The 14,707-nt window shown below is 46.8% G+C and overlaps 1 protein-coding gene across 2 annotated transcripts in view; it reads right to left on the bottom strand.

Annotated features, from left to right (window-relative positions):
- Positions 1-830: 830 nt before the first annotated feature.
- ephb6 (eph receptor B6) overlaps positions 831-14,707 on the bottom strand; it is a 37,723-nt gene continuing 23,846 nt past the window's right edge. Inside the window, exons 6-20 of one of the 2 annotated variants that reach the window (XM_060063969.1) lie at positions 11,515-11,670; positions 10,504-10,775; positions 9,477-9,558; positions 8,303-8,427; positions 7,557-7,719; positions 6,788-6,902; positions 6,595-6,650; positions 5,939-6,055; positions 5,231-5,478; positions 4,533-4,751; positions 3,928-4,077; positions 3,264-3,448; positions 2,591-2,749; positions 2,206-2,342; positions 831-2,168 (exon numbers count right to left, since the gene is read on the bottom strand). In XM_060063969.1, the coding sequence (XP_059919952.1) occupies positions 2,237-2,342; positions 2,591-2,749; positions 3,264-3,448; positions 3,928-4,077; positions 4,533-4,751; positions 5,231-5,478; positions 5,939-6,055; positions 6,595-6,650; positions 6,788-6,902; positions 7,557-7,719; positions 8,303-8,427; positions 9,477-9,558; positions 10,504-10,775; positions 11,515-11,670 (2,153 nt within the window). In that variant the 3' untranslated portion in view covers positions 831-2,168; positions 2,206-2,236. The remainder of the gene's footprint in view (positions 2,169-2,205; positions 2,343-2,590; positions 2,750-3,263; positions 3,449-3,927; positions 4,078-4,532; positions 4,752-5,230; positions 5,479-5,938; positions 6,056-6,594; positions 6,651-6,787; positions 6,903-7,556; positions 7,720-8,302; positions 8,428-9,476; positions 9,559-10,503; positions 10,776-11,514; positions 11,671-14,707) is intronic. The other variant, XM_060063970.1, reaches the window with a different exon arrangement.

The raw sequence follows: 14,707 nt of genomic DNA on the forward strand, positions 1-14,707 counted from the left end.
GAAGCAGCTCATCTTCTAGTCCAATCACTGGTCATTTCCCGCCTCGACTACTGCAACTCACTCCTGGCTGGACTTCCTGCCTCTGCGATTAAACCTTTGCAGCGCATCCAGAATGCGGCAGCGCGCCTCGTGTTCAACCTACCGAAGTTCTCCCATGTGACCCCCCTCTTCCGGGACCTCCACTGGCTCCCTGTAGTAGCTCGCATCAAATTTAAGACGATGGTACTGGCATACAAGGCAGTCGATGGAACTGCCCCTGCCTACCTCCAAGCATTGCTAAAGCCACACACCCCAGCTCGATCCCTCCGCTCAACTACCTCAGCTGGACGCCTGGTACCGCCATCGCTAAGAGCTAGCAAAGGCCGTTCAGCAAAGTCACAACTTTTCTCGGTTTAGGGACCTAAATGGTGGAACGAGCTCCCTGCCGTTCTCAGGACCGCAGAGTCGCTCACTATCTTCCGAAAAAGACTCACCTGTTCAGAGTCCACCTCTACACTGCATAGCCACCCTCCCTCTTCTGGCCAACATTGTACACTGTATTGTGTTGTGTTGTATTGTATTGTTTTGTATTATAGCACTTAACTGTGTAGCAACTGCAGTAGCTGCTTTCATTGCTGTAACACGGGGAACTGGTTAGCCTAGCGATTGTTGTACTTGCACTTGCTTCTATGAACATCCTTTCTGTACCGACATATTGATGCACTTCTTATGACAAATGTACTTATTGTAAGTCGCTTTGGATAAAAGCGTCTGCTAAATGCCCTAAATATAAATGTAAATGTAGATAATCGAAGGTAGTTACAGTTAGGGAGAATAGGAGACAGAAGCAATTATTTAAATAAAGTCATATTTATTTTACAAATTTGAACAATTGTGGTATTGTGGTTATAAACACAAGAAACTATAACATGATATCGAACACACACACACACACACACACACACACACACACACACACACACACACACACACACACACACACACACACACACACACACACACACACACACACAGTATATCTCACTGCCAATGCAGCATACAAATGTCATGACCAAAATACACAGAATATTCACAAAGCATTACATCTCCTTCCTTCTTCTAGAAATCCAATATGTCAATTTAATCAATCTCTTGCGTTCTCAAAGCTTCAATTATCTCATTTGATTTAGCCTCACACAATGAAAAGACAAGAGCAGAAGAAGCGGAGTGTGATTTGTACGTTATTATGGGTGCTGCTCTTTCTCCTTATTTGGAAGGGCCTTGTGTTTGTGGCTCTTACAGACTGTGGTCACCAGGGGTCTGTTGTTGGCCCCCTGGTAGTTAGGGGGCTCATTATTTGATCAGTTGTGCTTGGCAGTTCGATACTGTAACTGGCAGTAAATACAATGTATTTAACCTTCCATTGCCCTACACCTAATAAATTGCAACAGGCTGTATCATATTGTTTTTAGACATATTTGTTTACAAATGTTCGCTTAGACGTATTTGTCTTCTTCAGAAAACGACTTATTCGAAGTAAATAGGAAGTGATCTAGCTTTATAAACAACTCAACATAACAACACTGACATTAGTAGAAAAGTATTTGATTGTCTTCACGCAATTCCTGGTGAAGGGAGCCCATGTATAGAAGTATATCTCTTATTTCTTATTTCTTCACATTTCACTGATTGTTCTTAACGAGAGTGGGAACAGATGTGTACGTGGGCTCAGTAGTTATAACAACTGGAAGTGAGAGAGTGGGCGTGAGCAGGTGGAAGAGAGTGGCAGGGTTAGGTGAGGGGACGAGGGAAGAAGAAGAAGGCATACAGCAAGTGAAATATAGAAGAGAAAATAAAAAAGGAAAACTAAATTGGAAAACTGAGACTCGTGTCCTACCCGGACAGCATTTCCAATAGTGCGTCTCTCTCGCTTCGGTTATTTCTGTCCCTTGATTGGTTTAAAACCAATAGTTCTAGATAATTCCACCGTCTCTAAACATGTCGGGTTAGTTGGAAGCAGCACTTTTTGCTTCTCCCGTACGTAGCCTCTTTTGGCAGTTAAAAATGTGCAGAGTCAGAATGGACTCTTTAAAACCAGACAAGCACCCAAGTGGAAAAAACAAAACAAATAAAAAAAACATATTTTTTCTTATTTTTCTTCATGGAGTGATGCTTTGAGGTAGTCACACCTCCACCTGACCCTGGATCAGGTTGTCGTGGCTACACCTCCACCTGACCCTGGATCAGGTTGTCGTGGCTACACCTCCACCTGAGCCTGGATCAGGTGACTTCTGAGCTGCTGAGCTGCAGTCACGATCTTCCTCTGATGCCCCAAGAGGTTCACCCCCAGGTTTTGGACATCTCTAAAAAGGATATAAAAAATGTACAATTAATCCTCACAGAAAGCAATGTCAGGATTTCACCAAAAAGACACAGGGTTAAAGGAAATTATTACAAAGCACATAACTGAAGGTCATTACACTAGAAAAACGAATTTAGCCAAACATGTTTACTTTATCTAATTCATCATCTCATTGTACTTTAATTAATTGTATGAATTGTTTTGTACATGATTTTATATTACTATTGTTTAAACACAAAGTAAACTCACTCCATAGTGAGTCTGCTGACTCTGTCTAACGAGTCCATGTGTGCCCGCTCAAACTCGTCCTTATATCTGTCCATCCTCAGTGCTGTCAGCCAATCACTGACTGTTGCCACCGACGATAAGTCTGTGGGGGTGGGGCTTAATAGTGGCTGGGAGCAGCTTCTGTTAAACGGCGAGAATCAGCACCAACATGTTAGACATTCCAAAGCAGCATTATTATCATCATACTTTTAGAAGTCTATGTCTGTGTGTAAGGACATCACACACACACACACACACACACACACACACACACACACACACACCACACACACACACACACACACACACACACACACACACACACACACACACACACACACACACACACACACACACACACACACACACACACACACTCTCTCATCTCTCTCTCTCTCTCTCTCTCTCTCTCTCTCTCTCTCTCTCTCTCTCTCTCTCTCTCTCTCTTCTCTCTCTCTCTCTCTCTCTCTCTCTCTCTCTCTCTCTCTCTCTCTCTCTCTCTCTCTCTCTCTCTCTCTCGTCTCTCTCTCTCTCGTCATCTCTCGTCTCTCTCTCTCTCTCTCTCTCTCTCTCTCTCTCTCTCTCTCTCTCTCTCTCCTCTCTCTCTCTCTCTCCCTCTCTCTCTCTCTCTCTCCCTCTCCTCCCCCCCTCTCACCGTGTGTGCTCTGACTTGAGGGAGGCCGGCTGGCGGATGAGGCGGTCCAGGGAGGACAGCAGGGAGTCGAACCCGGGCCGGTCCCCGCGGTCGGCCTGCCAGCACTGCAGCATGAGGGAGTGTAGCGCGGCGGGGCAGTTGAGTGGCGCGGGCAGACGGTACTGGTCTGCCACCGCCTTCATCACCTGCAGAGAGGGAGACAGACAATATCGATACAAAATAGGAGTCAAATAATAAGGCGAAGAAAAAGGGTCTTCCAAAACTCAAGGTCCCAATGCCCAGAGTCTTTAGAGTGTCTGCAAGAACATCTAGTTTTGATTGAATCGGCCCCAGTCTTTGTCACGGGTCAAATCTATTAGCGGGACAATCTTCCCATGGCCCTCCAGTCTCTACACTCTGCACTTTGCTAATTGCTTCTCCTACTCCCACCCCATTATCCTCTGGGGACCATCCAGGTATTCAAGTTTGCCTTTTGCATGATTGTCAGTCTGGCCTTGGCAGAAATTGAATTTCACATATGACGCTAAAGCCCTCTTCGCGATTTCCGAATTCGGTCAGGAGTAAAGCAAACCCAGTCCCCTACAGAGTATGGACCAGGCTACCTCTTCATTACTGTACAACGTCCCGTCAGTAGTAAGACGGGACGGGACAGTAGTAAGCTCACCTCCTGGTTGCTCATGTCCCAGTACGGCCGCTCCCCGTACGACATCACCTCCCACATCAGCACCCCGAAGCTCCAGATGTCGCTGGCCGAGCTGAACTTGCGGTGCTGGAAGGCCTCAGGGGCGGTCCAGCGCACAGGGACCTTACTGCCCTGTGGGCGAGGGGGGGAGGGGTTAGGGACGGCTGTGAGGTCATATGGCAGCGCATCAGTGATTCACATCACATCGGTCAGTTCAGTGTGGTTATAAGGATGATGATGTGGTTATAAGATCCTTATGTATTGATAGTATAGATGACATAAATATAAGCATCGCCTGTATTTTCACACTGTAAGGTAAGAAATATGAATACGTGAAATATGCATGTAATGTAGAAATAATAACTATCAAATATGCAATATACTCTAATTTGTTCATTCAATGTGTTCAATGAAAAATGCATTTTTGTAGCGAAGCATAAAATAATAGAACATATGTTATATCATTTTCATACCTTAAGGTAAGAAACACAACATGGTATATATTTCGTAGTATATATTTAGCGTATTGTCCTAGATTTGCCATCTACTGTAGAGGAGACGGCCTACGGTGGCGCTGTGGGGCGTACCAGCGAGGCGGTGTAGGTTGGCACGTTGTGGTCCAGGCCCCTCATGAGGCGGGACAGGCCGAAGTCGGACACCTTGCACACCAGGTTGGAGTTGACCAGCACGTTCCTGGCGGCCAGGTCGCGGTGCACAAAGCTCCTCTCAGAGAGGTAGCGCATGCCGGCACCCACGCCCCGCACCATGCCCACCAGCTGGAGCACGCTGAACTGGTCCTCGTTCTCCTGGAGGGGGGGGGGGGGGGGCAGCACCGGGGACACAGGAGGCATGTTGGAGGCGTGTGGGACCATCTGAGTAACCATTAATATGCTGGCCATTCGGCCAGTATATTAGGATTGAAACTATGGTTTCAATCATTACTTCTAAAACCCAAAAAAAATCTGCAATCACCAAGAAACCAGTTGTTGGCGTAATAAAGTAGTAAGATGGCGGGTTGGAGTGTTCGTGACATCATGTTAAGTCCACCTATCTGCCTGGGGAAGGGGGGATCCCCTCTTCTCTGCTCCTTCACTATGGTTCCTAGTGTCCATATAATAGTGGAATAGTGCCGATAGGATGACATGTACTCGGAGCTGGTTCAGACCAACAGGGGACTTATTCACCTAGCGGCCATCTTGGCCTTAAACCCGTTATGCGTTTGGAACAGAGACGGCCGCTAGAGGAGGAGGAGAGCCCAGACAGCGGAGCGGAGACTGCCCCCTACCCTGAGGAAGGTGTCCAGGGGTCCGTTCTCCATGAACTCTGTGATGATCCTCTCGGGCTGGATGCGAGTCACCACCCCCTCCAGCTTCAGCACGTTGGGGTGGTCGAACTGGCCCAGGACCCCCGCCTCGCTCAGGAACATGCCCTTCTCCCGGTCCGTCACCCCCCAGCGCAGGGTCTTCACCGCCACCAGCAGCTCCCGGCGGCCCATTGGGCGGTACCGGCCCCGGGACACCTCCCCCAGCTGGGCTGTATGGAGGAGAGCAGGCGGAGTCACTTGGGGAACAGCCACGCCCCCTTCTGGGTCAAACACACACTGTGAGGGGGCCAGGGCCAGATTGGGAAGACTAGGGGCCCCTTGCCTACAAGGAGCTGACTCGTATTTGCAGCTAAAAAATACAAGGAACCAGTTTATGATATTGTTTATAAAATAAATTAAAATCTGTGGCTTCAGGCAATCAGCAGAGAGGATAAGGGTAATGACCCCTTTGACCACTTGGTGGGGATGTTGGTCCACTTTGAAGGAGACTGAAGGGAAACTCATCAACCCCTATTTCTTTATTATATTCTTTATAACAATGCCAATTTTTTATGTAAGATATTAGGCTCCTCATAGCTCCAAACCAATACTGTATTCTTATTTAATACTATTTAATTGGCAAAGTGTGTGTGAAACAGATTCAATGTTTGGCTGTTTACTGGTTCTTACCTGCACCAATGACTTCCTCAATTTTAAGGTGAGTGGCGTCTATCTCTCGAGCGAACTCTTTGACTGCCTCACTGGGGTCCTCGTAGGTAGACGGGTCCACGTAGTACTTTACCCCACCTTGAAACAGAAACATCCGGAGGATCCAGGAAAACTGTAAACTTCCCACTTTCTTTTCACTCCATGAAAGTAATTCTTAATTAAAGGGGACATATTATGCCACCAGGTGTGAGTGTGATTTGCCTTACAAGCCGTTTCAAAAATCTGCCCCATATGACATCACTAGTGGGCGTTTCCACCTAGATCTGTGCTGGATAGATGAGCAACGTTTACTTCAGTCCACTGGGTAGGCTGGTAGACCGATCTATCCAGCACAGATTTAGTTGGACACGCCCACTAGTGATTTCATATGGGGCCGATTTTCGAAACGGCTTGTAAGGCTAATCACACTCAAAACTGGTGGTATAATATGTCCCCTTAAAGAGTATTCCTAGTGGTCGGAAGGGGATACAGACATAGATGAAATGCATGAAGATAACTTTCCTGAATAACTCAATCACCATCAGTTTATTTTTCAATCAAACTAATGACAAATGATGCATTGCTTAAATTGGGCACAAGAACAGTTGGCACATAAAATATTGAATCCTAATTCTCACCTCTGTTGCTGATGTACCTCTGCAGTCTATCACTGTATGGGCTCTCCCTCCTCTTACTAAAAAACAGACAAACAAACAAACAAACAAACAAACAAACAAACAAACAAACAAACAAACAGAAAGCATGGAGTTCAACCCACGTTATCTAAACGGATCAAATTAGTGAAATAAGATGGACTGAGCGACCACTCACCTACGGAAAACCAAGACGACTACGATGGCGACAACCACCAATAGGAAGGCTGCCCCGCCCATCACCGAACCAATCAGTAACGGCAGCCGGTTCTGTATCTGGTGGGAGCGCTCTTCTGGTGGCAAGGGTATAGGAGAGACATCGGTGGTGACTATCAAACAGCCGAAAGGACATATCAGAGGGGATGTCGGATTCAAAGGGCAAGACCTTCATCCAGATCCATTTAGAGACCAATGTGCTCAGAAATCACTGAAATATATGTAAATTACAGATACTTTTCTCTTTTATAGAGCTGCGATAACTCGATTATTTGATTGTTAAAATTTGATTTGTAAAGGTAATACTCTTGCAGGAGCCTTTTTTTCTGGTTTACTTGTGTTACGGTGTGTTCAAGCACCGACATGTAACAGGTGAGGCCCTAACCGCAGAGGGTGAGGCCTGGAGGCAGGGCCTAGGCAGGAGCACACCGTGTTTTGACCTTCCTTGGTTGACTATCTGCTCTTGCTTTAGTTGTTGTTTTTATATATTTCGAGTTAAATATGTATCCCTTTCAGTAATGGTCTCTATTCTTTTTTCTTGCAACAATCAAGAAGAATATGTCTTCTGTTTCAATAAATCGTGGGTTTGTAGTTTGGACAGGGCTGTGACCTCCTCTCCTTTTTTAAAGTGTCCTAAAAATACCCTGGCTTGCACAAAGAGCGGCAGTTAAAGCAACACAAACACAGGACCTCTACAGCACTGTTTATGAGCGTGAGGCTCCAGGACATACCCAGGGCCTGCGTGGTGAAATATATGGTGTGGCTGTACGGGCCGTAGCCTCTCTCGTTGCGAGCCCGGATCTGGAAGGCGTATATGGAGCCGGGGATCAGGGCGGGGATGGTGGCTGTGTTGGTCTCGCTGAACACACTGGCCGCGCTGTCCTCGTCTGAACCCTGGGCCGGAGAGAGAGAGAGAGAGAGAGAGAGAGAGGGAGAGGGAGAGGGAGAGGGAGAGGGAGAGAGAGAGAGAGAGAGAGAGAGAGAGAGAGAGAGAGAGAGAGAGAGAGAGAGAGAGAGAGAGAGCCATAGAGAGAGAGAGAGAGAGAGAGAGAGAGAGAGAGAGAGAGAGAGAGAGAGAGAGAGAAGTCACTTCATTAGGTTGGGATTGTGGTTGTGTTTCTAGTTATCTTACATCTGGTACTCAGAGGCGGTCTGCATTGAGATATGAGATAGGATTTATTATTCCCAGATGAACATCTGGGCCACACAGCAGAATAAGATGTTAAAAAAGAGGAACATAAGAATGGACAAATCTACAAAAAAGGACATAATAAACACAATAGATAATTTGTTTTGCATATGTTTTGTTGATTGTTTAAAAATGGGTGCATTTGGGCCCAAATAAACACCTTGTCATAGTATCTGAGCTGGTACAGCTGTATATAAAAAAAAACACTCCTGTGTTTGATCTGGTACTAGGCTGTATATAAACACCTTGTCGTAGTATCTGAGCTGGTACTAGGCTGTATATAAACACCTTGTCGTAGTATCTGAGCTGGTACTCCAGAATGTCTCCGTTGGGTCGGTCGGGTTGAGGCCAAGAGAGAGTGATAGAATCCGGGGCACGGCTCAGCTGATGCATCATGGGTACCTGGGAGGGAACTGTGGTAGACACATATAACAGTGGTAAGGAATACAATACAACAAACATTGACACTTTTTTAATTATACATCACACACAAGGCGGCAGTATGTGGAAGCTTACTCAGCTTATTCAGCATTATTATTCAAAGCGACAATACAGCCACTGCCCAGGACTGAGTATATACCGCCTTCACTTAAAGAACAATTTGTTTTTCGTATTTGTTGTTCCCTTGCTAACCCTGACCAGAAGGGGGCGCCATTGTGGGGTTTGGAGCGTGGTTAAACACACACACACCACACTACAAGACAGAAAGGCCGAAAAGAGCCGTAATGGACATGGCAAGGCAAAGGCAGGGTTTAGTTTCAGTGACTTTATTGGCTTGCTTGCACAGGCCGCGGAATCTTCCACACATTCCTTTGAGTTCCTCCAGCCAGAAAGTCCCTGCAGTCCACTTCATATGCCGCCGTTCAACCAACGTTTTCAACAGACAATTTTCGATAGTAACCCGGTTGTCAATTTCAATTTCTTGGCAAATCCAATTATGGGCAAGTCTGTACTTTCTCACTAGTGTCCTAAGAAGACAATGCCTTGTTTTCTATCTCTGCACTCGCCACAACCAGCAGTCTCTTGTATATTTGCATTTTTTGATCCAGCCTTTGTGGGTGAGCATAATGTGAGCTGACAGAGGATTTTGACCTCAAGCCATCTCATGTCCGGGAAACACCAACGGAAAACACAGAAGAGAAGACAGAGAGTCAGGGAGGAGAAAAGGGAGGAAGCAAAAAGGAAAGATGAAACAAAAAGAAAGAAAGACAAGGAATGAGTAAATAAATATATATTTATTCGTTTATGGATGAAGGGAAGAATGAAACAGCCGAGAAACGAAGGACAGGAATAAACAAAAAGGGTCGGGTAGACAGAGGACCGAAAGACTGAGGATAAAAGAGAGTGAAGAAAAGAGAAAAGGAAGAAGGAAATGACAACAAGGACAGCATTGCATTCTCAATAATATCCAGGTATTAAATATGAAAGATATTAAATTGAACTTGTTATTGTGTGTGCTCACCTGACTGGCTGGTGGTGAAGTTGATGCTGGTATACCTGGGGGGGAAGGGGCTCAGTGAGGAGACCTCGTTCACAGCCTGGACCTGCAGGGGTCACAACAATCCCCCTGCTATTACTGTGGTTCTTCACCTAAACCCTCACAATATGAGGGTTCTGCTGTTTGCTATTTCCTTGGAGCTCAATATTAAATAACTTTCCTCCATGAATAAGGCATAGGATATGGTTAAGCAATGGCCGGCTGAATTATATATGTCACTGCTGATGTGGGGCTTATGAGGTACTGGAGAATGTCTCTCCAACTGTCTCAGGAAATGTGTTTTCTTTTCACGGTTCACCCTCGCATAAAAGCTAAAAGTTCTCATTTTTCATGGTATGCCAAGTTTTACATCTCAAACCTTACATGTATTAGTTTAAAATATGACATTTCTAAGTATAAACACATGACGGACTTGCTCTTCATGAAAACAAGATCCTGTTGTGTTGGCTGCGTTCAGAGAGGGCCTGGGTAAGGACTGATGGTCTGTAGTGACTGATTGTGAACCGTCCATATTGTTGACTGTAGGCTCATTCAGCAGACTCTTTGTTAGGTACCGGTCATTAAGGAGCAGAGCTACTTAGCTCAGGGATCAGCCAGACTCTCTGTCTTCTTTTAAATCACTCCCATTTCTATGAACCTTCTTTTAATTGAGGCTCTGTGGATTGCTTTACCTTTGTTGTTTCATTGTTATTCCGCTTCTGTGTTTGTTGTATTTTGCTCAATATTATGATGATGATGATCATCATTATTATCATTATAGGTAGACTGCAAACACTGGGGACCCGGCTTGCCTCCATAAGACAAACACACACACACACACACACACACACACACGCACGCACGCACGCACGCACGCACGCACGCACTCGCACACACACACACACACACACACACACACACACACACACACACACACACACACACACACACACACACACACACACACACACACACACACACACACACACACACACACACAGCCCCAGCCCACCTGGATGAGGTAGGTGACGCGGGTCAGCAGGTTGTTCAGGGCCACCTTGGTCTGCCTGAGCTTGGTCTGGGTGGGGGCGTAGCTGACGTCCTCCCCGCACCAGGAGCACGCCCCAGGGCTGGGGAAGTCCGCCGAGGGGCAGATACGACACACCACTGCGTACCACACCTCCCCGCGGCCCCCCATGTCCACGGGGGGCCGCCACCGCAGGGACACCCCGCCGTCACCGCTCTCATACTCCCAGGTGAGGGAGACGGGCGCCGACGGAGGGCCTGGTGGGGGAGGGGGGGGGAGACAGAGAGAGAGAGAGAGAAAGAGAGAGAGAGAGAGAGAGAAGTTGAGACAGAGGGGGGTAGATGGACAGACAGACAAAGGAAGGGAAGGAGACGGTAATAGAAACAGACAGAAAAAGGGACAGGCATATAATATCTTGTAAGTATTAAGTAATTTAGACATCTGGGGGAAAGTGCATGACCTATGATTAATGCCACACTGCTGGAAAATGTTAATAGTGGAAATATTCTGCTTTATAAAACAAGCTTAGCTGGTGAAGAAATCTAGCCAAATTGAGTGAAGGGGGTGAAAACAATGTTGACAGTGTGTTTCATGCAGTCTATATACACATGCTCCTACAGTTTCTTCTACTTACAATACTTATAATCCATTCCAGGTAAATTCCAAAAGAATGTCAAACGGACAATAAGCATTCCTGAGATAAGCCAACAATAATTATTAATATGCCCTTAAACGTATTTTAGAGACAAAGAAGGAGTTAATTCGAGGACCAGGCACGGCAAGACTCAGACAGAGCGAGAGAGATATAGAGCAGAGGCACAGCGAACCACAGTCTGACACATGCACATGCGCATGCGCACGCACACATACAAAATCTCCCATACACAAACTCAAAGACAGAGCCACACACAAACACAAGCACACAGATGCAGAGGCAGACCAACCACCAAGGCTTGGACACACACAGACATACAGAGAGACAGAGGTGTGTCTTACTTGTGCAGGCGGAGGAGTTGACGTCCGTGGGAGCGCGGTAGAAGCTGCTACGACACTCGCAGGTGAGAGCACCTTCCTGGCTGGTCCTGCTGTTGGAAGGACACAGTGTGCAGGGCACGGAGCCCGACGCCATCTTGAAGTAGCCCACCGGACACGCTGCGGAGGCACACGTTGAATCAGGCGTTAGGCGGGGGCTTGGTGTCCCATGTTCTAAGTTGCCTGTGTGCACTGTTGTCCCAGATTCCGTTGAGAGACAGATGATGACACATTGTTTAAGAATTCCCTCCTTGGTTGTGGCGGGCAACAACCAGAATAACACATATTATTTACTGAATCACATGTACAAAGAAAAATACAATTTTATAGACCCTGTATCTAGAGATCACCAGGCAACCAAACACTAATAAAATGAGGTGGTTCAGTTGAATTTAATTCTAATTCAAAACACTTGTTATGACGTCCAATATATATTTTGTGTGGAACTACTTCAAACCTCCAAATATTTGTCTCCATGGTAATTCTATTGCATAACAATAGCTTAACTTCCTTTTCCATGAAACAACTACATTCACAGGCCTTGTTATTGACCAGAGGACCATCCGTGAACCTTGTTTCCTACAGAGTAAGCTTTCTGGGCAACCTCCAAATGTTGGGGAAAAAAGTTCAACAAATAGGTTGATAAAAGTAAATAATTTCAAAGTGTATGATTAATGTGCTAGAAAGACTAATCAAACACCTGTCATTCACACTATTTGGAAAATTAAACTGTACTATAATTATCATATAATACAGATCAGCATGAAGTATAAATACATCAAATATGCACACAAGACAAAAGCCTGCCCAACAGACTATTGCCTCAGTACTCTTCTATGTGACTAAATATACAAGTCAGATTCAGCGAAACGCAAGCATAGTATGACCTTGGACTTTTTCGCAAATTGTACAGTATTATCTCTGTTTTTAGTTCCGGATTTACGGACCAATCCGAGACCATGGGAAGACTGCACCCTGCCTGCAGCCCGGTGGCCCAGCCCCCCCTGGGACGCTGAGACACCCCCAGAGGAGCGGCACTGGGCAGTGTCAACCAAAGGTTGAATCCTTCTGGGCAGAGGGGCCGGCACCCAGCCCTTTGTCTCTCCACTACATTTAGAGTGTGTGGCTTCTGGAGTTCCCAGTGTCCACACCCGTGTGTGTGTGTGTGTGTGTGTGTGTGTGTGTGTGTGTGTGTGTGTGTGTGTGTGTGTGTGTGTGTGTGTGTGTGATGCCTGTGGAAGGGCCACTCTAGCAGCGGCAGCGCCACCTACATGGTGTAAGGACTTGGCGGGATGGACTTTAAGAGGTGCGAGGGCGGGGTAAAGTGCTGTTGCAGGGCTGAGACAAGAAAGTAGCGAGCAGGAAATAACCCAACGTGGTTTTATGTGCACAGGTAACGTTGCTGCATGTGCACGTGTACCGTGGTACCTTTTCTATGCATGCATGAATGCCTGTGGCAGCGTGTGCGTGACTGTTTGTGTGTATGTGTGTGTCTGTTTCTGTGCATGAATGCCTGTGGCAGCGTGTGTGTGTGTGTGTGTGTGCATTTCTGGGCCCGACTGTGTGTGTGTGTGTTTCTGTGAATGCCTGTGGCAGTGTGCATGATTGTGTGTGTGCGTGTGTGTGTGTTTCTGTGCCTGTTTGTGTGGGGGGGTTTGTGTGTGTGGATGTGGATGTGTTGGTACATTAGGGTGAGCAGCTCACATGTCCTCTGACTGTGTTTATATGACCTTGTCATGGCGACCGTGCTCTCTTTCAATCTGATGTACAATGATTGTGTGCGTGTGTGCACCCATGTGCAAACGTGTCTGAGACTATGTATGTATTATTGTGTGCGTGTGTGTGTGTGTGTGTTTGTGTATACTCGTATCCCAGTGTGAGTGTGGCAATGTGTGTTTGTGTGTGAGGGTGTGTGTAGGTATCTGTGTGGATCTGCGTGCATGTGTCTGGGTGTGTGTGTGTGTGTGTGTGTGTGTAGTAAAGGCTGACGTGGGAAGAGACAGAATATCGCAACACCAGTAGAGTCTCCAGAGTTGAAAGGATTTCTGTGTTCTCTCCCGTCTGAATGAGCCATATTTAGTCCCACACAGGTGTGAGGAGAGGGGGGGCGAGGGAGAAATAGAGAGAGAGAGAGAGAGAGAGAGAGAGAGAGAGAGAGAGAGAGAGAGAGAGAGAGAGAGAGAGAGAGAGAGAGAGAGAGAGAGGCAGGGATGGAGTGTTGTCAATGATGGAGATCAACAAACTTCTGGGAGAAGTTCATTTAGGGGATAAACTAATGTTTGGTTGAGAATATCATGAGAACAGATTGAGAGAATTGAAGTACGTGAAATTAGCGTTAGTTAATGAAGATGAAGGTGCGTTTTGGGCAACTAGGCGATGGGGGGAAGCATTGACGTCATCACTGAAATAAAGAGTTTTGTGATGAGAGATAGATGAAGAGAGATCAGAAGCAAGAGTCGAAGGAAGCAATCGGAGAAGTAGAATAAATGACAGTTACAAAGCGTCACGTGATTAGAGATAGCTGAAGCGGTGTGTTTAATGTGCGAGAGAGAGAGAAAGCGAGAGAGCGAGAGAAAGAGAGAGAGAGAGAGAGAGAGAGAGAGAGAGAGAGAGAGAGAGAGAGAGAGAGAGAGAGAGAGAGAGACACACAGTGTCTCCAATGAGGATGTGGAGGCAGGAAATGGCTCCATCCATCTTTAATGTTCCCGGGGCTTACATTAGCGGGTGCGTTCCCTTACAGCTGTGACATGGAACATGACTTGCACTATGGGGGCGCCCTGCCTGCGTGCCCCCCGACGACATACAGAGACAGGAGGCAGGAAGCGGCCCGCCACGCTCCACCGTCTGGTGTCCCGACCACTGCCGCAGCCTATCAGGGGGCGGCATACTCTCTGCTCTCTCGGGTCGCCCTCCCTACATCCACCCCCACCCCCTCTACATACTCGCCAAACTCCATTTTGCAGTTTACCACAGAAGGCAGCGTTGAGTGGCGGGACGGGGTGGAGGGCTGGGCGGGGGGGCACATGCCTCTACATTAACACGCATGGGGAAGGAGGGGGGAGGGGGAGGGCTAAGGAAAATAGGACATGGGAGAAGACTGTTTTGTTAAAACAAGAGAACGACAGAAAACGGGGGATGATTAAGTGAGGCTCGGATG

This window comes from Gadus macrocephalus, chromosome 11 (genome assembly GCF_031168955.1).
Source record: "Gadus macrocephalus chromosome 11, ASM3116895v1".
NCBI lineage: Eukaryota > Metazoa > Chordata > Actinopteri > Gadiformes > Gadidae > Gadus > Gadus macrocephalus.